The sequence below is a fragment of the Homalodisca vitripennis genome, chromosome 1, assembly GCF_021130785.1.
Source record: "Homalodisca vitripennis isolate AUS2020 chromosome 1, UT_GWSS_2.1, whole genome shotgun sequence".
Classification (NCBI taxonomy): Eukaryota; Metazoa; Arthropoda; class Insecta; order Hemiptera; family Cicadellidae; genus Homalodisca; species Homalodisca vitripennis.
Genome location: NC_060207.1, coordinates 166,040,533 through 166,065,979, shown reverse-complemented (window position 1 = coordinate 166,065,979; position 25,447 = coordinate 166,040,533). Strand labels below are relative to the sequence as shown.

Below are 25,447 nucleotides of genomic sequence, written 5' to 3'. Positions count from 1 at the left end.
ATGTATTATTTCCTCACTGCAGCAGACTCGATCAATATTGTCTGCTATTTGGGCAACAGTAACATACTGGATGGTTGCTCAACAAATATAAGTCACACTCACAAGACAAATATGGCCACAGTATTCAGTATACAAGGAATGGCTAGTATAATGTGGCGGCATATTCTGACAGTAAAATGATGCGCGTGCAACACGACCTTGAGTCAGTGGCTACCGATCTGGTGGTAAAATCAGATTACAAGTGAATGCGAGCACAAACATGGAAGTTAAGTATGTTGCCGATAGATTGAACCACTTAACAGACAAATCTACTTAATGGCAATCAGTAATAATAATGCATTTACAATGATACAAAAATACAGCGGCTAACATCATATGACATCCTTACTCATTATGTAGAGTTTACACGCACTCCTTAAAGGGTTAATAATGGTAAGCTGCCAATTTATGAGTACAAGAAGTATAAGTTGAGCAATAAATATATTACATTCACAATACGATAAGAATAATATTAACAGCAGTAAAATATAGTCTTGTAATACGAAGTATAAATTAACAACAAACTTTGTCATGCTGCATAGATAATATATGTATTAGCAGTTAAAAATAATCAATATTACCAATTTTTAAAGAGTGAGTAACAAGAGATAAAAAATTATCTGCATTATGGTTGAGAGTACTCTGTAATAACGTCAGTCACATTGTGAGAAAATACAAGAGGTCTGCTGTTGAATTTGTTGGAAACTGATCTAGCTGGTTGAAAGAATCTGGCTGTTGAGTAGAAATTTGTAGTGTGGTATTTGTGATTAAAAAGCTCAGAGGATCTGGTGGTCATAGGGACTTTGTTAATCTCAGCTAGGAGGTATGAGCATTAGATGTGACCATTCACAATTTTTCATAGCAAGAGCACTTCTGTCTCATCTCCTCAAAAAAGCAAGAAATAGAAGATTTAGTTCTTCAGATAGTGCTTCTATAGTCTTTTAAATTGTATCCTTAACTTATTTAATTTAAATCGGCTGTTCATAAACTGCAACAATCAACATTTCTTGAGTAATTATTGAGTGATCAAGAAAACCTTTTTGATTTTAGATTTGCTAGTGTATGTTACTTGAAATATAACAGAAAAAGTCTCTTATCCAACAGTGAAGCTGCATTGAGATCTCTCAGCAGCTGCACTCCTGTGTCCAAGTTGATCTGGGACTGTCTAATACTAAATAAATTGTGGTTACTTGTAACAATGTTACCCTGATATGGGCACTGGGGTATGAAAGGATTGCAGGAAATGAAAAGGCAGACAGGTTGGAGAGAACTCATAGGGCCAGCTTTAGTGAAGCGATTGCCCTGAGTAGGTGGAGACACCTCATAAAAACCTATTGAAGTGGGACTTCTAGCTCCTAGGATGGACGTTTAAAGATGGCCTAGGTTGTCTAGATATCAGGGTTAAGTAACAATAGTTCTTTAGGGTTTGGTAATAGGGGTATTCTCTTACCCAATTGACCGTATTGTATTTTGAAACGTAAAATACTCTAAACACTTCATTATTCTTTTTTGATATGCTTATAATCTTGAGTGATAGTTTTAAAACTGTATATTGCTGAGAGATTACATCTAATGATTTCCCAATCGACTGCATCAGTAATAAAACAATTTTGAAACGGAGATTGTTATTCGAGAAATGTTAATTCTTGCAATTTTGTAAACAGCTGACTTAAATATATTATTATCCGAGCGTTAATTGAAGTGCCCCTTCTACAAGTTTCTGATGAACAAAATTCAATTTCTGTCTGTCTGTTCGCAGGTTAACAGTCAAACGAGTTGATCTAAAGGGTTAAATTTCTTGTGAAACTAAACCTCTACTACCTCTGCCAATTGAATGTTTTTCTTTGTGTTCAATAAAGACATTTTTCATTTCATTACCTCTACATCAGAATTGCAAATGGTACACAGTGGTTTATCGGGAGTCTTAATTTCTGTCGGTCAAAAAATGATATTGGTTATATTACTCTAATGAATAAACCATGTTAGCAATGATGACAAAAACAGAGTAATCAAATTAATAAACAGTCCATGGTGAAGGTTAATCGTATGAATTATTCTAGTAACTTATCAACATGTGATGAAGTTTGTTGGATTGGTTGATTTAATTCAAAGTTTGGACATTTAGCTTAACCTGCAATGTCATCTTCATAGCAAGCTAAATGGTAAAGGACTATTTTTGCTGTGTCTGTTTTACTGGGATTACTGATGAAAAATGAGATGAACAGATCACGTATCTCATATGTGGTAGTTCAAAATTGCCTATTGATTCGCTTTCATATCTGTACATTAAGTACAAATATTTATCAACTTTAAACTATGTGCAGAAATTTGGAACATAACTCAGAACTGGAAGACAGTGCTATATATAATATGCAATCTACTACTTTACATAATAAACACTTGTATACAACTTAAATGAGCAAGGTATATTATATAGTGGATCTTGATTTATTATCAGTGCTCAAGAGTCAAGATGAATGTTAAGCGAGTTAATTATCCTGAGGAGATGGTCTGACTGAGTGAACGTCAACCAGAGCATGAAGCTACTGTAGTCTGTCTAGTCCGTTGCTCCAAGTCTGTGTATCCACTTCTCTCAGATGGGACACAGCTATGTTCTTACATATCATCCTGTGAGTATCAATCTTCATATAAAGAAAATACATTTCATTGGTTTTAATTTTTAAAATCTAAATTCCACTTCAACAACACACATATATATATTTTTAACAACCAAATTATTAGTTTGTTTTATTAATTGAATGATAATTTGTGTTGTAATGATTTAATTTTATTATAACCTGATATATAAACAAATATTTTACATGTTGATATGTATGATAGTATTGAAAGAGGAGCTCTTCTTATAATAAAAACTATTTTCTTTTATAGAAAATAATAGAATGTTTATGACAGTAGTTGATTATTAAATTGGTTAGATATGGAAAGTTCAAAAAAGTTTGATAAATTTCATAATTGGAAAACCTGTATTGTTTACTGCCTTGTACAAAACTAATAATTACATATCTCATTGTGAACAATATTGCAACAACTTAACCAAATAAAATTCTGATTAAATTTGGACTTATTAAAGTATAGTTATCTAGTTTTATATAATATATATAGTGATCAAAGTTGACAGCGTTTAATATTCAGCAGACTACATTAACTTAAAAATGCAATGTATTCTTTCTTTATCTTCCAAACTGGAATATATTTGAAACTGGCGGTTTTAATTAAGAACCCCCAGCTGCCTGACAGATTAAGAAGGCTTCCAGAAAAGGAACTCATCCCCCCACTAAAAACCTGGTTTCTACAACGTCCATTCTACACTATACAAGAGTTTCTACAGTGGAGGACTGGAACCCACAGCTAACAAACATACACTCCTACATAATTGTAACATAAACACGTGACCTTTACTCTGTTCTCTAAGAATATGAATAATAAAGATATTTATTAGTATTTTCTTTAAAATTGTACTGCAAATTATATTTTTGTAAATTTGGTGTGTTTACAACATACTTGCAACTAGGATTTATGTTTACAATGATCGTTGCCTGCATTTTTGTCAGTTAGTTATAATTATTTAATTTTTATTCCAGTTTTTTGCACTCTTTCATGTGGATTGTAAGGACCTCAAAAATGGACAATCTTTTGGAAGAAAACTTTGACAAAGTTGAATCATCTAAAACTACAATGGGTAAGCCCAGCAGATAATTGTTTATATGTTTAACAAGTTAACTCCCAACTGTAAAAGTTATGTGTTAGTGATAAAGTGCCAAAATGTTAATTGTTCCGTTTACTGTTACATTGTTGTCATATTTGTCATTACTAAGTTTTAAAGTGTTATTGTACTAGCCCAACACCACTATTTAGAAATAAAAATGTTCGTGCAAAATTTACTGTTGGGCTAAAATGCCTCATAGTAGAGAAATTTCATTTTCTGCACATAAACTATTTAATATTATATTCATTTTAGAAGATTTATGTCACATAACTCAAATTAGAATATTAAGCCTTAAGTAATAATTTATCTTTGTAGTTATCTGTATGATTTTTGTTTGAGATTTGTAACTTAAAATACTGATGTGTTCATTTTTCTTGCTTTAAACTTTTCCTACCAATGTCTGTGATGGTAAGTTTATGCACTAAGTGTTTCTGTTGTTAATTTACACCATTGGTATTTGTCATTGTAGTGTTTAAATTACGTTATGTGCAGCAACTCACATTAGCATTCTAACTTGTGTTATTATCGCATGTATAACACAAATTACACTGTTTCAAATTTCCAACGTTGTTTGTAAAATTTGTATTATAATAATGTATAGGTTTGATTAACTACATAAGCATTTTACAATATCCTAGTATAATAAATAAATTTGTTTAGTGTACCATAAAATTAATACATTAAGTAGCTAAAAAAAATTGTTAGCAATTATTTCTAGGACATACAATTTTCGTAGCTAGGACATTAAATAGTGCACAGTTGAAAATAGTAATATAACATAAGAAATATTTATTTATTAGCTATCATTGCTGACACATGTTGTTATTGTTTACTTAGGCTTATGTTTACCTTTTACATTCAGGCTACCATATTTAATGGATTAACATATTACTGAGAGGTGATAACTTTTCTCATAAGACAGCAAGTGCTCCAGCTGCAGTCAACGTATTAACTTGTAATAAAATAATTGTGAAATATATTTCAAGAGTGTTTTACCATAGAATTCTGACATGAGGATGAACGTCTACTTTTTATTTATTACAATGATGATTTTTGTATTAAAGATATCGAGGAATTAGTCTATGAGCTCGTAGCAGTGAAACTTTAGATAAAGAAAAAGCAACTGCTTTATATTATTGGAATCTACTGTCCTCCTAGCTCCCTGCTTGATTATGCATTGCCAATTTTATCTGACTGCCCCGATAATATTCCCATGAAGAATGACAGTATTTGTATTTTGGGTGATTTCAATGTTGATATACTAGAAAAGAGAAAAAAGGAAAGAACTTTGTTGGATGATATGCTCGCTTCTTTTGATATAACTCAAATGGACCTTACAACTAAAATCACCAATACATTAATGTTATCTATTGAAATTATCTGTACAAACCTTAACCATAACTCCATAGCTGAGAAAGTAAATCCATACAGGGCTCTTTGACCAAAACTAAACATTCCTTCAAAACGTGTAGTTATTTCATCAACAAGGAGACACCTCAATTCTCAAAACATTACATGTTTCAAGGTACTTTTTGTTCTTCAGAGCTGGGACAGAGTGTACCAGTCAGCTGACGTGGAAAAAGCAGATTCCAATTTCATACAAACATTGCCAACTGGAAATTGTCTGCCCTAAGACCTCATTTGAATCGGTATTTGTTAAAAGGGCATCAGTCACTTTTTTTCACAATTCCACTTTTTGGTGGATTTGGATTCTTTATTTCTAGATCTACATTCTGTGTTAATAGGGCATCAGTCAGTCAAGTAATAAGCCCACAGCATAAGGTTGAATATTGTGTAATTTGTTAAAAAGGCATCAGTCTATGACTCATGCCCTTTTAAACTAAAAATGTTGGCTGTACTTTTGTTTAGCTACAGCTGTTAACATGGAAACAGCTGTCTAGCAGCTTGAATATTGTGAGCAGGTTTTAAGGTTATAGTTTTCAGATTCTTTGGTTAATTCAACAGAGTAAACGAGTAGAAAAATATGATAGAAAATATGGAAAGTGTTGATCTCTTAAAAGGAAGTTTACAGATCCTAGTGAGTACAAAAGGAATCAAATAAGGAAAGCCATTATCAAAGGGGAGAAATATGTGAACCATAAAGGCAATGAAACTCCAGCTAAGAAGCCTTCATTTACTTGTGGGTAAGTAATAATTTAAATGAGGTTATCAACATAAACTTATAAACTTTGTTTACCAATATAATTGGTGTGTGTCTTTTTAAATAACTTATGTAATAAAATCCTCAAGCTACATCAAGTTACAAGTCTGAGCCCTAAGTAGGCTATTAACTGAAAAAATTGGTTTACATTAGCCCTAAAACTCTCTTTTTGTTACAGATGCAAGAGAAATTGCTTGGGAGAGTTTCCAGAGGACAACGTGACTGAGATTTTTGCTAGGTTTCACGACCTCGGTACGAAAAATGAACAAGACATGTTACTATAGTGGACTTATTGATGTGGAGGAAGTGGCAATACGTAGACCAAGAAATGAAAATCCAAGAATAAACAGTGCTAGTTTCAAATATCACCTTTTGATTGGAACTTCAAGACATATAGTATGTTTGAATGCTTTTGTCAATGCTTTTGGTGTTTACAACTAAAAGAGTCCGGCGAATCAGAGAACTCAAGAAGGCCTGCAAAACTCCCGAAGATAAAAGAGGAAAGGTAGTGTCTTTTTCCATGTCCGATGAAATAAAAAGCTTGGTTAGAGAACATATTAGTTCATTTCCTATGAAGGAATCCCACTATTTGGGAGGAACCAAATTTTACCTGAATGCGGAATTAAATTTAAAAATAATGTATAACTTGTTTTGTGAGAAGTACCCTGAAAAGAAGGTGAGTTATAGTTTTTTACTACACGTTTTTTTAAAGATAATTTTAATCTCAGATTTGGTCGGTTCTCAAGTCGACACATGTGAGGAGATTAAGCTAAAAATTAAATCTCCGCACTTTGAATGAAGCTGCAAAAACGGAGTGCTGTGGCCGAGCTTCTTGTATATAAGCGACGAAGCCAAAAGTTTTATTCTGCGCTAAAGTATGAGGCCTCAGAAGATGCTAAGGAAGAAAACAATATTCTTTCAATTGCATTTTATTACATGCAAAACATTTCCCTCCCGAAGGTGCCTGTGCAGGAACTGTTTTATTTGCGCCAACAGTGAATGTGTTTTGTATAACAGACTTAAAAGTAGAAACAGCAACATCTACCTCTATCATGAAAGAGAAGGTCACAAGGGGCCTAACGAAGTTTGCTCCTTTTTGGATGACTACCTTAAACATGTTCCGGAAAGTGTGACAGAGCTCCGTATTTTTTTCGGACAATTGCGCTGGTCAAAATAAGAACCAGACATTGACTAGGTTTTTTCTTATTTTTAACTGACAGTAAAAGGTTCTTAAAAATTCAGCACTTTTTATCCTGTCAGAGGTCACAGTTTTCCTTCCTTGTGACAGAGAGTTCGGCTTAATCAAAAGGATGCTTAATAAGCATGACAGAATAATTCAGTATGTATGAAATCATTGAGGTAATAATAAAAAGTGCCAAACCTGGAAAGTTTCTTGTGAAGGAGGTGAGAAGCTTCAGAGATTTCTAACTTCAAATCTTGGTGGATAAAGTATTACAAAAATACTCCAGTTTCAGAGGAAACAAAAAAAAAACCAAGCAAAGAAAAAGTCAAATTTGGGATCAGTAAGCTGTTTCATTTTGTATTTGAATCTACTTTAAAAGGCTACATAAAGGCATACACCACCATTAATGGTCTCCATTGCCATACCTTTTTCATGTCTTTAACAAACAGGGATTACTGGTCCCAGCGAACTTGCTTACCCAGAAGGTAAAGTGCCTATAAAAAAATGAAAACTCCAAGATTTAAGAAAAGTTCATTCAGTATGTACCTCATGAGAACAGACAATTTTATAATAATATTTTAGAATGGCCTGTAATGGAAAATATTAATATGCAAGAAGAAGATGAGTGATAAGTATCAACAAAAACCTACAGTAGGGCACAAATTTAGTTTCTTTTCAATGATAAGGAGTTTTAAAAAAATTGTTTAAGTAACATAATTTAAGCTTAGGCCTATACTAATAATTCTGTACTCATTGTATCTTTAAAAATTAAATGTTTTTTTATAAATATGAGTGTTAACACTATTTTTTTTCATGTGAAATATTGAAAATTTGTTAAGAGGGCATAAGTCACACATTTTTAAAAATTCATAAAAATTTGAAATTTTTGATAAAAATTTTGAAATCTTTATATTGGGATGTTAAAAATAAGGCAGAAAATGCAATGCATATTTATTTAGGAATTTTATATTTTCCTATATAATATATTAATAATCGGTTTTATCAAGTTTTCCCGAAAGTTTACTTTTCATGACTGATGCCCTTTTAACAAATACCGATTCATTTAGAGACAACTCTCACAAACATAAGAAGCATGAACTGGTACACCCTGATGCTAATTTTCTGAGGAGACAGAGGAAATGCCAATTCCTTGAAGCTAAAGGCAGATTTGTTTCAACTAAATGTAACATGGACAGAGAAGAAACTGTAGTAAGGAAGAAAGCTCATGACTTTAAGCTGAAAGAGCTGAGAAGATCTGCAAATGAATTTTATATCAATAGAGTTACCAACAAAAGCAAAACTGTTTGCAGACAATAAATAATGAAAGGTACTCTAGAAAGAACCCTCAACACATAGTATGAAAATAAATAATAGGAGTGAGGTGGTGGATGACATTGACATGATAGCCAGTAACTTCAATGAGTACTTTACAACAATTGTTGAGGAGACCTTGAAGAAAAACAATCAACAACCATCTTACCAGACCTCGCAGTAAGCTCTGTCAACTCTTCCACCAACTAATCATCGCGAATGTTTCTGGTTCAATATTATCTGCACTCTGAAATTTATTTTCTTCTGCTGGAGTAGATGAAACTTGAGCTATTCTTTTAAAATTTTGTGAGCTTGATATATGCCACCCAATAGCTAATATTTCTAATAAGTCAATGGCCCAAGGTTATTTTCTTTTAAAGTTAAAGACTTTCAGCAAGTAAGTAAACATAAACTCAATAATTTCTGACCCATCTCTTTAGTACCAACTGTCTCCAAAATAATATGAGAGAAAATTATTGTATCCAGACTTCTTAATCGTCTTAGCTCCAACAGCCTTCTTCCTGAAAGATAACATGGTTTCCTCGCTGGAAAATCAACTATTATGGCTCTGAATGACTTGGTTAAGCACTTAATTAATAGGATTAACTCAATAATACAGTTACCAGTGTTTTATAGATCTGAACAGGGCATTTGATTACCTGGACCACACACTACACTTGTCCAAGTTGAGCTCAATAGGCATAAAGGACACTGCCCTAAAATGGTTTTGCAGATATTTAAATGATTGAAAACCAATAGTAATAATTAAACAATCCTTACATGGTTAAACGAAAACTGGAACATTGGCTCCTTTACCTATCAAAAGAGGAGTGCCCAAGGCTTTGTAATGGACCCAGTACTAGTTGTTTTATTTATATCAGAACTGTCTCATCACATTGATCACTACAGTTATTGTGTTATTTATGCTGACGATACAGTTCTTTTGCCCAGCAAAAGATCAATATAGCAACTGTCAATATAATAACACATTTATTTCAGTCAGTTTGGCCCAGCAATATTGTGAAAATAATGACCTAGTATTCAATGAAGTTAAAACAAAACAACTGACACAAGGATGTTGTTTGTGGAGTTCCTGGAAACATCAGGTAATCACCTTAAATTAGAAATTTACCTGGAATAACCATGTTGATGAGTTAACCTATCAACTCAACTTGCTATTTTTACTCTCAAATGAGTGAAATCGATTAATACTCCTGAGGCAACAATGATGGCTTATTATGCACTGTTTGAGTCACGTATAAAGTATGGTATAGTCCTATGGGGAAACTGTTCTTGCAAAAATCTGCAAAGAATCATGGTTCTACAGAAGAAATCTCTGAGAATCATAGCTAACTTACTGTCATACGACAACTCTAGAGACACTTACAAGAATCTTAATATACTGACTGTTACATCCCTGTATATACTTGATGTCATTTCACTTGCCTGCAGTTTTGACTTACCAAAAAACAAAGATTTCCATGGACGGCCTACACAACATGCAGAAGACTTCATTATTTCATCCCACAGAAATGCCCCCATTCGAAAAGAAACCTTCATATGCGTAGGTAAAGCTCCTCGATCTACTTCCTGCGGAGCTGAAGACACAGAATGTTAAGGTGCTGGAGACAATGCTGCGGAAATGGCTTGTGGAAAGATCAATTTACATGATGAACAAGTTCCTGGCTTACTGCTCACCTTAAATGATATCAAACATTGTTTGTAATCATGTTTTTTTTACATTAATTATTTATTGACACTAATTCTGTACTCTATGTTCAAGAATAAAGCTTTCTGATTCTGATACTCATATGTAACATGTTATCCTTGGTGAGTCAACAAATTGGCAAAGTAAAAAACCCGAAACGTTGTACACTACACATTTATTAATAATTTAATTAATTTCAAATATCCTCCATGTTTCGAGGGAATTTACTGAACTTTTACTTTAGTATTAAAATGTTTATATGTTTGAATTAATTTGTTCAATAAGCCATGTGTTATTATGGCCCATGTACTAAATCAGATAATAATTTTAAATCCTCTTACAGTAAAAACCATAAAATATAAAATAAATTGTATGTTAATTTGAATTACCCATAGTTCCAAGGTTGTTTTGAAGTATTCAGTTACTTTCCTCTGTGAATAAACTTCTGAATTTCAGTGTAAAGATACAGAATCAATAAATGTTATGTAGCACACATTAAAAGTGCTAAATTCCTAAATCATATTGACATTGATATTACACTTATATTGATTATTTAATAGTCTTGATTTAATTTGAATATTATCTATTGTGCAATAATATATAATATTAAATATTTAAAATTAAATATTTTATATAATTTTATTAGAACTTTAATATCTATTAAGAATTAATAGTATATTCATTTTATTTAACAGTTTGTAATAACCTTGTAAAATAATTATGGTTGGCAGCAAATTGACATTTTTACCAGGAGCACTCAATAACCAAGATCATCTGTGTATAGAATTAAAAAAAGTTTTTATTTCGATTTTTAAATACATCCTATGGGCATATGTCAAATTTGAGCTGTAATTCAGTTGCTTATTTAGAAAAAATATCATTGTCGGAATGTAAACAATTAGATGTTTATATTATCTTTAAACCACCATTCACAAAAGCTAGTGAAAAATAAATGTACATGTTTCTGTCCCAGAAGTGCACAGTCCAAATCCAAGTGCTGAAACGCTCTCAAGGAAAGAGAAGCGGAAAGTGTGCAAGGATGGAAGTATTGAGGGAACTTGCATGTCAGGAGAGAGATGCTTTGCTCTTGGTGGCGAAGTAGGTCATGTTTGTAGCAATCACCTCAATTGTTGCACATGTAAGTACTACTATGTAATAAACACTGTTTTCTCATGTTCATTGCTCATATGGATTGTTAGGTGAGTATTTGTCAACCCTGCACAAAGGAAGTATTCAATGTAGCACAATGTTGTGCAACTAAATGTACAGGCCATTATATCCCAGATGGTTGAAAATTAATTTTAAAAAAAATACCTGAAAGAGTTTGGATATGGTACTAGGGTAGGTGTGTATGATAAGATGGTAAAAAAAGTGAATTGGAGACATACTGTTTTTGCAATCAGTGCAAGTTATTTAAAACCTCTTTCAGATAATTAGAAATATGCTACATTAATGAATAGACTATAGGACTTTATGCAAATGCAGTTTTACTTCTCAGCTTCCATGCAATTTTGGTAAGAAATAGGTTCTAATGTCACTCAAAATTGTTTTAATTCAACAGAGGGTACATCGACTATATGCACAGTGCAGTAGTATATAGCATGAACATGTTTTAATTCTTGTTAGTTTCTGTGGCTGTCAGTATGTAAACAATAATTAACTGTAGGATTCAGTCTCTTCAATACTATCAATACTCACTCCTTTAGTCGAAAGTTCTTAATACTTGTACTAATGGGTAAAAGTATATAGTTGCTCCACAACATTTATCTCATCCCCTATCCAGGCCTGGATTTACAAATGCCTGGTTATGTGCATGTTCACAGGCCAATAATAAATTTGGATGCTAAAACATTTAAATCAAGAAAATTAAAAAGAATTTTTGAGTTAAATGAATAATATTTTTGGAAAAATAAATTAATGTAATATATCATATTGTACAACAACAGTAATTATTTACCAGCAAATTATATTTTATATAAATAACAGAATTAGATAAAGATATCTTATACACTACAAAGATTTTTTTAAATAATTTTTAATCATCCAATCTTAGTCAACCAGTTTTAGCTGACCTGCTGTGTATCGCTGTTAAGTTTATTTTGTTACAAGGTTGATGATTTCCCATTAACTGAAAATAGTCAATTACATACAATATTTGATACCTAAATACAGAACAGATCTAAATAAGTGTATATATAAATTGCTTTTTACAATTTTTTATTTGTACTTATTTACGGTGTGTTATATAAAGTTTTCTTTTTAAAAACTGCATATTGTTGATTTCTGTTATTTTTTTAAATTGTTATTTATTTATATTATGTATTACTGTTAAAATTCAGTATTTTATGTTACTGTTTTTAATCTGTGAATTATTACATTGATGAAGGAAACAGGATATTTTCAGACAGTTGCCATCGTTCAGTGATACAAAAGATTATATATATATAAATATCTTGTAATTTTTTTTACATATTTATATACTGTTAACTCAATTTTGTTAATCTTTATAGTTGGTTATGATATTTTCCGTTATATATGCAGACAGTTTATTTATTAAATATGACTTAACCACAGTATTAATTTGAAGAATGAACTAGAAGTGTTAATGTAATAGCTATTAAATAGTAATTTATTTATGACGAAGTCTAATACATCATTGTATGTCTAATGATTAATAAAGTTCTTGATTCTATTAAGTTAATGTCTTTTATTTACTTATTGAAGAACAGTTATATGAATCAGATTGTTATTGTTTGAATCAGAGTATGTAGTTTGTGCTACAGCATTTTCGTAACTGTTTCATGAGTTGTAGCTTGCAAGTATGACAGGTTAATTAGAATAAATATTACAAGAAAAATAAAGATAAACTATGAAAAATTGTGTAAAGTCAATAATTTTGTTTGAAATTCAGCTAACATACTAATGACGATGAAAGTGGATCGGGGGATCTCATGGAATACATTGTGTTGCATATCACTGGAAATAGATTCATCTGAAATTTCCAAGGTCTGTTTATTTGGTATAAACAGTAACTAACTATTCAAAATAATTATTTTACAAGATATTTTGTGTTGTGCAGAAATTTGAAATGTTCAAAATATTGTGTTTCTAGTTGTTCACTCATGTGGGGATGCAACTTCCGAAAGAGTTTCCTATTTCCAGTCTCCAAACTATCCACAGAAATCATCTGGTTCCCTGGCTTGCGACTTTGACATACTTATTCAAAAAAATGTCTGTGCAATCAGGTATAGTGGAGGCTATTTTTATCATTAAAAATATCATTATTGCAACTGTTTTTATTGTGTAATTTACATATAAAGTGTGGTATGTATAAGATTAGCACAAAAAATAAGATGAATTACTTGTATAAGATTATAAAATTATCGAAAACCTTCATTGCACTTAATCCTAAAAGGATAAATTTAAAAATGTGTTTGATAATTATTTGTGAACCACACCCTTTGAACAAAGTTTAAAAATGCAATGATCTGTAAGGTAAGACATATCCTTTACCAAAAATGTTTTGTTAAATATCACAAACCTCATGATATTTATGGCTGTCTCAACCCTTTAACATTATTTTGTGATGGTTTGTGCCAATACCCTAGCACATGTATTTTTGATATGGATATTTGAAATGTATAATTTTGGTACTTTTGAACTTGGCTATCCTGTTTTACTTTTTCCTAATATTCTATTTTCATATTTTTAGAGTGAGAAATAATAAAATTTATAATACATACTTGACATTTAATATATATGTATTGAACTCGTGTTTATATAAACTACTGAATTATCAGTACATTCTTGTTTAAAACCTGTATGCCTTGTTTTGTGCAGTACAGCTCATCTGACAAGGATTTTTAACTTGAGATCCTCTTAATGTAATCCTCATGAATACCAAAACTGTTAAGAAATATAAATTCCTAGTTGATCTGTGTTGAAAAAAAATTATGGTTGCCTGTAAAGTCGGTTTTACGGGCGAAGATTTTACGTGAAAACGTCTTTTTCTCGGTAGAATATTTATTGATATGAATATTATTAAATTGCACAATAGGAACAAGGAATTGAATGAAAATAAGAATTGCACAAATTTTAACTATAGAAATATATTTTGTTTACTAAAACATTGTACATAATTTGAAATTAATTAAAATTTGTTATTGTAAATGGTAAAGTTGAATAAAACATTTACTAAAATTGGAATTTGAAATTCTTGCTAAACACAGTTAAATTCTAACTCCGCGCGTGGTGATTGGTCGGTTTAATTCGTTTGTTTGGTCGCACTGTTATGACAGGTTAGAGGTTATAATTTGTTATTTTAAATGTTTGACTAGCAATACGCGCTGTTTCTTCTCAATCGACTGAATTACGATTGATTGCAGAGTGATTTAAACTAATAATTTACTTAACACTATCAACATTTGTCAATAGTTGACATAACCTATAAACTCAGTTTCTCAACTTTTGTGTCAATCTAACAATTAATCAATCAATCATAGTTTACGATAATGAAATATCAGTGTACAATTATTTACCTTTATTGTTGTAGTAGTTGTAAATGACGAATCTAAGCACTCCACATTTTCACGAATAAACATAGTTATCTGCTTTATCCCGTGCGGCGGACCCACTGGACGGGCATCGTAACGTTACCGGGCGTTACACTTTTTCATGAGTGACTCCGAGCCGCAACCTAATTTAAGACGTTGTCACGTCAAAAGTATTACATGTTGATTTAATAATATTACTTTCAATTTATATCTCATTACAAACATCAACAAAGTTCATCAAAATATGTATTTAATGTTTATGAAGATGTAGTTTGGTGGAAAATGGCCATTGCCTGACAATAAGGATTAGAATGATATGAGTGTTGTTGTGCCGACACCTATTTTTAATGTTCTATAACAAATACATACTGTGGGTCAGCTGAGACACATTAGTAAATATAAATCAATTACATGTCAAAAGTAGGTTTGTTATTGTTAATTCTAATTGTTTTGAACTAAATTTTTGATAATGTCATAGGAGTGTCAGAGATTTTCTTATCTGATGGACATGTTAAAGCAGTATTCCTAAGCCTCAATAACATATATTAAAATATATAATTAGTGAATATAATGTAGTATAGCTGAATTTCATATATTTAATTAATTAAAATTTCAGGATAGACTTTGAATCAGTCAATTTAGCCGGCAAGCTGGGAGGTGTTTGTGACATCGATCAACTCTTTATTCTCAACTCCGTGGATGGTCCAACTAGTGGGCAGTGTGGACTTTTGTCAGGTTATTCAAGTATGTTTGTGTACTATTAGTGTTTTTGTGTTTAATTAATGAAACTTGCTAGAAATCAGTTGACCTCTGTTATAGTAAGATACAGTAACAACTTATTAAACACACTCATACTTACCTCATATATGCCTAAGTGCCAGCTGTACTATCAGCCATCTTGATTTTAGCCCCATAAAAACAATGTTAAACTTCAAACACTTTTATGCCCGTATATTTAGTTATAGAAATATGAGAAATATCTTATTTTAAGATATGATAAATACACATCCAAACACTTGTATGGATTTTTCAATATTTTTATTAGTAATTAAAAAATAAATACCAACATTTTAAAATTTATCTTTTAAATAATCATCAATTTGAGTTTCATTACATAATCAAATATGACAAAACACAAAAGATCATGGCACAAATACCCGCAGTGTTTGCATTATTTATTATTCAAAGAATTGTTAAGTGATACATTTTGATAAATGGTTTCTTCATATACATTAATTTTTATTGGTTTATAAATGTTATTTGTAAATAATCTTCTGATCGAATTAATTTTAAGTGTTAATTAATTTTTAGGTTATCTTTGGTAATGTACTTTAAACTGTCAAGAGTTATTGAAGTTATTCCGCATACCATTACATAATCATACTGGTGTCTATCACAGTTCCAATCTTCAATCAAAGGTCTTATTACAAAATTATACATATTATTCTATTCATTTTGGTAATAAAGAAGGAGTTAAAGTGTCTTACATTTGAGAAAAAAATCCAAAATAACCTAAGAAAGAAGTTGAATGGACTTTTATTTTAACTGCTCCACTTCTTCTATAGTTTTTTGGAAAAATACTGGTAACTCTAAAATATTATTTCAATAAGAAATACACCTATAGAATGTTATTTCTTCTTCTTTTAAATAAAAAAACTGGATTTAAAAAAATAGAAAGGCAGAAAATATTACATCTATATTTATTTTTGAACAGTAGGAGAAAATCATTGTTACTGCCTGATCCTGTCAAACCTAATTTAAATCAAGTCATCATTTGAAACATGTAATTATGAAATGTATGCAATTTGAGTTGTTTTTATTAATTATTTTAATCTCCAAAATGAATGAGTACTTATTCAAGAAGTTTACAATTTTGTAACACTAAACATGACATCTTTTTATAAAACATTTTAAGAAATGCGCTTAAAAAAAATAAAAATTTTGCTTATTTGAATAAGAAGAAAATTCTTTACAAAAAATCTCTATGCGTTATATTTTAGTAACCACTACAGATAAAACTGTACACAATTACAAAGTTTTATTGGTTTTACAATAAGACTACAATTTTTATGACAATTAAAAAAATGTATACAGTATGTTTGATTTTTAACACATTTCTTATGTTGAAAATTTATACTTTATTTACAACTACAAATGCCAGTGGAAACCCATATTTCAAAGATATAGTACAAGTTATGTTCAAATAGTAACAAGAATTTTAGTTTTTTGAAGAAAATAATTATTTGTTTGCCTACATTAATGTTGTTACCTTCAAAATACTCCCACTTAGATATTATGCACTTGTGCCAGCACTCCTTCTAATTTTCAAAACACTTCCCAAGCATTTATGTCTTTCAGTGATGCATTTTTCATGCCATATATGCTTATAAAACAACGGCCCCTTAAGTTTCTCTTTATTTTTGGAAATAAAAAAGTCGCACAGAGTAATGTCCTGAGAGTATGGAGGCTGAGACATTATTACAGTATTGTTTTTGGCCAAAAATTCACTACCCAGCAATGAAATGTGAGTAGGTGCATTGCCATGGTGCACAAGCCATAAATTGTTCTGCCAGAAGATTTTCGGGTGTTTTTTCATATTGCTTCATGCAATCAGCATTGAACTTATAGGTAGTACTCCTTATTGACATTTGTGGCAAGAATTCATGATGCACTATGCCATTAAAATTGTAGAACACAGTAAGCATAACCTTCACATTCAACTGCACTTTTTTAAGTCTTGGCGATTCAGAATATCTCCACTTGGATGAATGACCCTTAGTTTCAACATCATATCCATAAACCCATGTTTCGTAAACCTGTTATAACACGTTTCAGTAATTGACTCCTGAGCAGCTTCAATTTGCCACTGTTTTTGTACAAAATTCAACAATTTTTGAATGAATTCTGCTGCCACACAATTTATACCCAAAACATTTGAAAAAATTTCATGGCATGAGCCAACTGATTTGGAAAAATCAGCTACTTCTCTGATCGTAATATAGCAATTGTTCATGGCCATTTCTTCCACTGTTTTCGTGTTTTCATCTGTAGATGTGCTGGGGCATCCATAGTCGCTATCTTCATTGTCTTCATGGCCATCTTTGAAATGTTTATACCACTCTCATTATAACACCCTTGTTCACACAAATTCTTTGATCCATTTTTTTTAACAAATAATAAAGAATAAAGAATAAAGAATGATTTATTTTCTCATTTTCTTACAGGCTACATACATACATCAGTACGTAACGGTAAATTAATATAATGGGGTTATAATTTCCTAAATCTTGCCAGGTCTGACTGCACCATTACAAAAGACTGGAAATAAAAAATTACTTCTTCAAAATACCTATAAACTAAATTTATAGTTAAAATATAACCTACATCTAAATGCGCTTAGGCCTATACTATACAATAAATGAGAAAATATAGGGCCTCCAAGGCTAAGCCTGTTTGGAGGTTCCTTATTATATTTTAACACATAAAAAAACATCAGCAAACAACTTAATTTAACAATTTAGATCTCTCTTGAGGATATAAATTAATATATTATTTAATCAAAACATAATATAATAATAGTTATAATCAACCTGCTTGTTTGAGTAGATTAGATTTTTCAAATTATTTGAAAATATATATAAATATGGGCCGTGAGGTAAAAAACCAGTTACTATGTCTGAATATATAAAATTGAATTTATATCCTCTAGTTCAAACAACCACCTTCCCAATTTTTTTAAAAATACTAATTTGTTATTTGAGTTTTTTATATTGTTAGGTAATTTATTAAAAATCCACGGTGACATAAAAATGAATGATTTAGTAAAAAAAGTATTGTTTGGTTTTGGAACTCTTATATTTCCTGAATTTCTTAGTTTTAAGCTGTATTCATTTGCTTCTAAGTTGGTAGTATTTATCAAATCATAGTATTGTTTTAATACTTTATATATAAATAACATCTTGATAGGGAAAATCCTAAGCTGATTAAATAATGGTCGTGAGTGTTCAAATATATGACTGTGGGTTATTAATCTGACAAAGTGCTTTTGCTGCATAAGTAATGAGTTTAAATTTGAATCATACGCACTTCCCCAAAGAAATATGCCGTATTCAATTCGACTTTGTACAAGCGCAAAATATAACATTCTAAGTATTTTTAAATTGCAAATGTTTCTTAAAAAATAAAAAATTCTTATAATATTATTGAGTTTTTTTGTAATTTTCGATATGTGAATTTTCCAATTAAATTCACTATCCATATGAATTCCCAAATATTTTATAATATCCGATTTTTGTATCGTTGAACAATCCATTGTTAAGCAATTATTGATTTGGCTTGATTTCAAAATACAGTCAGCACATCTATAGAAAACAGGTTCAAATATAATGTCATTTTTTCTGAGACTGAAATTGACATATTTTGTTTTTTTCGTACTTAAAAGCATATGGTTCATTGTGAACCACCACTGAATTATTTCTAGATCTTTGCTCATAGCAACGTGGATATCAGTCCAGCTATCTTTGACATAGCTAAGGGCTGTATCATCAGCAAATGATGTTAGTGTTCCTTGAAATCTGGCATCGCATAGATCATTTATATATATAATGAAAAGGATTGCTCCCAATACTGACCCTTGGGGCACGCCATATAAGATTTTACCCATTTCACTATATGTGGAGTGCATTCTGACACACTGATACCTATCCCGTAAATAACTTTCAAACCAAGAATAAGCTATTCCTCGAATACCACACCTATAAAGTTTTTTTAATAAAATTGTATGATCTACAGTGTCGAATGCTTTTTTTATATCTAAGAATAAACCACTTATACATTTACTTGAATTTAGGCCATTGTATACATTTTTGGTAAAATTAAATAGAGCGCTTTCGGTATTCATATTTTCTCTGAAGCCAAATTGATTTTTACTAAAAAAATCGGTCTTATTTAAAAAATTAACAATTTTCTTTTTCATGAGTTTTTCATAGATTTTTGAGAAACAAGAAAGCAATGAGATTGGGCGATAGCTATTACACGTACTGCTTAGTCCACCTTTATATATAGGAACTACAACGGCTGTTTTTAATTGTGTTGGAAAAATTCCTTTTTGAAAACTAAAATTGATCAAATATGAGAGAATAGTGACTATTTCTGGTGCGACAGTTTTTATAGTGTATGAACTAATTTCATCTATACCTGGAGAAGTATTATTTTTCAATAAATTAATTATACCAAGGATTTCTTCCTCATATACAGTTTCTAAAAATATAGTTCTTTGTTGGTGTTTATCTATAAAGTAATTTCTTATGTTTAATTTAGAAAAATCAGATGGAACATTATCGAACAATTTTAATCCACTTACTACATTAAGAAAATACTGATTAAATTCATTTGCTACATACTCTGAATCATATTCAAGTTTGCCATTTACATCTAAGACTATGGTTTTGCTATTTTTTGTTCTTTGGTTTGTAATGTCATTCAAAACTTTCCAAGTGTTTTTAGTATTGCCTTCACACCTTTCTAATTTATTTTTATAATAATCATTTTTCAATATCCTAATTTCCTCTAATAGCTTATTTCTAAAACGTATATAATGATTTTTCAATTGAATGTTTTGAGGATGATTTTTGACTAATTTGAATAATGAATTTCTTTTTTAATCTTGTAACAGATTGTATCATTAATCCAAGGTTTTAGTTTCTTGAATTTATTTTTTTGTAATATTGATTCTCTGCTACAACTTATACAATTTTTAAATGTTTTAATAAACGAATCAAAAGCTGACGACGGATCAAGTTTATTGTAAACACAAGACCAATCCTCAGCGGCTATCAGCTGCTTTAGATTCACATAATTGATACGCTGGCCGTCCCGGTGGGGCGGAGGAGGAGGCCGGGTCTCCCCCTCCGCCACCCCACCAAGAGCAATGCATACCAGAGAGTGGTCTGTGATACCAGCGTGTATTGTTGTGACATCGATTGTTACCGAGCGCTTATCATATAAACGCGCATAGACATGATCAATACATGTTGCTGAATCTACTGTAATTCTTGTAGGTTCATTAACAAGACTTTCTAAACCATTTACTGCCATTAACCTTTGATAATTATCTACAAGATAATGATTTTCCAAAATATTTATGTTAATGTCGCCTACAACTAAAAAACTTTTTTACTTCTTAAAACCATCTAAAATATTAGTAAACTCTTTAATAAACGAATCTATTGTATATGAATATAATCTAGATAGAGCCAAAATACAAAGGTCAAAGTTACATAATTTTAATGATATTTTTAATGCGTCAGCTGTTTGCATTTCTACTATTGTTGAATTTATAACAGTTATTGAATTTTTAACATAAATGATAACGCCACCAGCTCTGTAGGTATCATTACAGTTTGAATATAAAACATAATTTGGTATTTCATAAAAATTTATTTCATTACTGTTGATCCATATTTCAGATAAAATAATTATATCGGGAAAAGTATTTCTCTGTTCAATTTCAAGTATAAAAAGATCAAAGTTTTTACGAAGGCTTCTTATGTTTTGATGGATTATTTTTACAGAATGTTGATTAGTCATAATTAAAGATTTTATGTTTATATTTACTTAATACTGAATACAAAATAACTAGTATACTTTTTATTCAAAGTTGACCTACATAATATAATAATAAAATAAAAAAATAACACTTAATGTATTAACATACAAAAGAAATAGATACTGGTACTGAGTTTAACCTTCATACATAAGCTATTTATTTACATTTACCTTTGGCAGGTCAGCCTGGCAAGTTACATGAATAACTTTAGAAGTCTCCTCTTTTCGTAAAAAGATCCTTCCATCCCGCACCCAAACGAACTGATAATTGTTCTCACGCTTAAACTTCCGTGCCTCTGCCATGAGCTTCCTCTTCATCGGTGTCAGGGACTCGTTGATATAGACCGGCTTGTCCATTTCCAGGTTCATGTGCCGCGTCGAGAAGTTACTTTTGACACGTCTTTTTCTTAGCAGCTCTTCTTTATCTAGTCGGCTTACAAACTTCAGCACTATTCCAGGCGGAGGACTGTTGGGCTCAGATCTTTTTCCCAGACGATGGCAGGCATCAATCATTGTATTGGATATATTGAAGTCCAACGCTTTTCCCACCTCCTTTACGACAGACACCACGTCTTCATTTTTTTCCTGTGGGATACCATGGATTTCAACAGTGTTCCTTCTTGAATACTGCTCCTGCTCCTCGATGCGTGCTTCCAGAGAACTGATTTTCTCCCTGAGTATTTTATTCTCATTTACTAGGCCATCAACTATTGCGAGGCATTTTTCCACTTCCTCAGTTTGTATCTTGACGGCTTCGGTACTCTCGTCGATTTTACTGTAGAGTGTTTCATACGACTTATTGAAGTTTTTCTCCATTTCTTTTTGGCTTTCTGCCACTTCAATAATCTTCTTCATAACGTCTTCTATGGTGAGTTTCCCCTCCGTTGCTTGAGACTCGAACCTCATACTCTTTCGCCGTTCTGAAGCACAAGGTTGGCATCTCCACACTAGGTTATCCGCTGTCACACACTCTACATCAGCCTTGCTCATTTTCAGACAACTTGCGTGAAAATCCTTAACACAGTCTTTGCACGACAACCTTATCTGCTTAACCGTAATTGTTTTCAGGCACATCCCACACATAGACATTTAAAAAAATTTAATTATGTGGCAGTCACCAAAATAAAACTCTCCAAAAACCAATAGTATTAACACAGCGCGGCAGGTTGACAATTGATTCACTCGCGAATTTAAGACTCCCAAGAGAGACGTGAGCTCTTATCAGACACAACCTTCCTCAACGAGCGCTGACTCATTAATGAAGTTGTTGAGTTCATAAAACACATCTAATCTTAGAAGCTGCCACTGAAAAAGTAAACAATGAATAGAGCTGGAAATGTTATTATACTACAGGAGCATGAGTATCATCACAATATACAAAATTTTAACAATCGGAGTCTTCAAACCTTTGAAACTTGAAACTTCCCGTTAATTTTTGAACACACCTCATATATAGCAATAATTAACCATAATTGATTGAATTAAACAATAAAACATACAAAAATAAAATTCGTATCATCCCAATATTTCAATTAATATTTTTGAACAGTTACAGGACGTTAGTACCCAAAGGGTTAATGACTGATTTCAGCTACTGTGGCAGTTCAGCCAAGTCAAGTGAAACCACTGAAACTTGCCCTGCTTATACAGAATGAGTTGTTCTACCATTGGTTTATCAAGATTACCCAGTTGCCTTGTGAAGCCTTGGAACAATTCAAAGGTAAAATTGTTAATTATTTTTCTATTATAAATAACAGGCTCATTGGTTCTAAAAATATTGTCTCGATGAGTATTTAAATGTGTATAAATAAGATTCTTTATATAAGATTTTTTTACCTTGTAAATGCCATCAGGTGTAACAAATAAAGTTTTCATCAAATCATATTTTTATTATACATTTTAAATATGTATGTTAGAAACTTAGAAAACTTAAAAGATAAGGATGATGAAAAATTAAAAATGGCAGAAAATAGGAGCAGCTTTCCTAGAGAGAACAATTTTTTCTAAACTGGAATTTTTAGAAGAAAGCATTTTAAAGTTGAAAACTGAAGAAAATAAGTACATCAGTAAAATAAAAGACTTGCTGCGGAATATTTCTGAAACACAAAGGAAAATAAACTTTGCTTGGATGCACAAAGTTTCTTTGAAGAAGGTGACGACAGCCAAGAAGGTCAACTTGTTGATGATTATGTCAAGATGATATACCAATTGAAGAATACAATTAGTGCTATTAAAAAATGAACTCTGAAAAATCTGAGTTGAAACTTTCTTACAGTTCACCCCTCAGCCTACAACTGCCTCCTGTAGGCATGCTTTCTAATCGATCTTGTACAACTAAAGGATAGGCAAGATAGTTTGAAACATGCTGTTAAGGCCTTTACGAGACAAATTCAAGATATATACATACTAAAGTACCTCTAAACTCAGATCTATATTACCTGTGTCTAGAGGTGTCCCTCAGGGATCAGTGTTGGGGCCAATTTTGTTCATATTGTTTATAAACAATTTACCATCCTGTATCAACCTCTATGGCATGCTTCTTTGACATGTACGCTGATAATACTCTCATCTTATCTTCACACAAATCTGTGAACAATTTTGAGATCAACTCTGTCATGGCAGTGAATAATGGCCCTTGACTACTGCAACAGCAATTACTTGGTCCTCACTGAAGAAAAGATGAAGCAGCTGATATTTGGAGGAAAGAAAAATGAAGTAGCAGGTATACCTAATCTTGAAACCACTGACCACACCAAACATCTGGGAGTTATTGTGGATCTTAACTTCTCTTAGAAGAATCATCCTCTGTAAAAAAACTCAGCAGTTCATTGTATGCTATAAGGAGAACTGTTGCTACTTGTACAGCAGGGACTGTAAGAGTTTCTTACCGTACCCTTTTTTAGAGCCATATGACCTATGGAATCACCTTATGGGGGGGATGCTCATCCTGTGGCAACCTAAAAAGGGTGTAACTTCTCCAAAAGAGAGCAATAAGAACATTGGCCGGATTGGGAATACGTGATAGCTGCAGAAACACTTTTCAAGATATGGAAATTTTGACAATGGTTTCTCACTACGTCTTGGAAGTGATTTCATTTGCTGGTACAAATGTACTTCAAAGACGTGCTGCTATTCATCAACACAATACCAGCTTTGCAAACAACTGCAATCTTCCGTTTCACTGTACAGCATTGTACGCAAAGAAACCAGCATACACCGGCACCAAGTTTTACTTCCTTCTCCCAGTTGAGTTGAAGAGTCGAAACAATCATAATCTCAGGCTCCATTTGAACAAATGGCTTGCTCAATGACCATTCTACACAGTGGATGAGTTCCTGTCCTGGAGAAACTTTAACAGATATATTTAATGTAACTTTGTTCTTGTAAAAATGTGACCTCATGTAATTTTTTGAGACCTTTCAAATCTTAAAGATTTTAGATAAAGTTATTCTCTCTCTCTTACTCCACAGTTCTTCTCATTATATTTGCTTTTGGCTCAAGAAGGTCTTAACATCATAACTTAAAAAAATTAAATTTATCTTGTGGTTTCCCCTCAGTTAGTTTTGTTCTGAATTTCTCATGTTCCCAGTTCATGGAGAAGAGTTCAAAGTATTTTGTTGGTGAGGTAATCATTGTGTCAGCATCTTCATACTTATTTTATAGTAATTAATGTTTTATTCACCTGGAAATGTTTTAGGCCCATCATTTTGTGGCAGAGTCTTTGGAGATCCAAACGAAATTGAAGAAAATAACTACATACCAAGTTCCACAGATCCAGTCTGGTGGAGACATCCAGAGCCTACTGTAAACACTTACTATTATGGCAAGTGGTACTTCAAAGTGTTGAAATTAAAATTGAATTTTATATTCTGTACATATACTTGAGATATCCAATTCAATGATTCGTTCCAAATAATTATGGTTTGATTGAACTATTACTGCTCATATTTGTTACAGACAACCAGAAGATTAAATTGCGTATATCTTACCAGTGACGTAATAGATTTAAGTTTTGTCTTTTTTTGAAATTTAAGTGTTTGTAGAAATTTATTAATGTCATAGATTCATATTGGGTTAGGTGAACAAGAAACCTGACAGAGTTTACAATCACATCTTCACTGACATACAAGTAAACTCATATTGGAAATCAATTTATATG

At 31.6% G+C, this 25,447-nt stretch overlaps 2 protein-coding genes across 2 annotated transcripts in view; one reads left to right on the top strand and one right to left on the bottom strand.

The window, feature by feature from the left end:
• Positions 1-15,591, bottom strand: part of LOC124352675 — an 87,872-nt gene extending 72,281 nt beyond the window's left edge. The window contains exon 1 of the mRNA XM_046802255.1: positions 15,542-15,591. The gene's annotated coding sequence lies outside the window, so the exon portion shown is untranslated. The remainder of the gene's footprint in view (positions 1-15,541) is intronic.
• LOC124352674 (transmembrane protease serine 9-like) overlaps positions 2,505-25,447 on the top strand; it is a 38,810-nt gene continuing 15,867 nt past the window's right edge. The window contains exons 1-7 of the mRNA XM_046802253.1: positions 2,505-2,669; positions 3,642-3,739; positions 11,103-11,267; positions 13,242-13,374; positions 15,299-15,426; positions 22,880-23,008; positions 24,986-25,111. Of these exons, the coding sequence (XP_046658209.1) occupies positions 2,650-2,669; positions 3,642-3,739; positions 11,103-11,267; positions 13,242-13,374; positions 15,299-15,426; positions 22,880-23,008; positions 24,986-25,111 (799 nt within the window). The 5' untranslated portion in view covers positions 2,505-2,649. The remainder of the gene's footprint in view (positions 2,670-3,641; positions 3,740-11,102; positions 11,268-13,241; positions 13,375-15,298; positions 15,427-22,879; positions 23,009-24,985; positions 25,112-25,447) is intronic.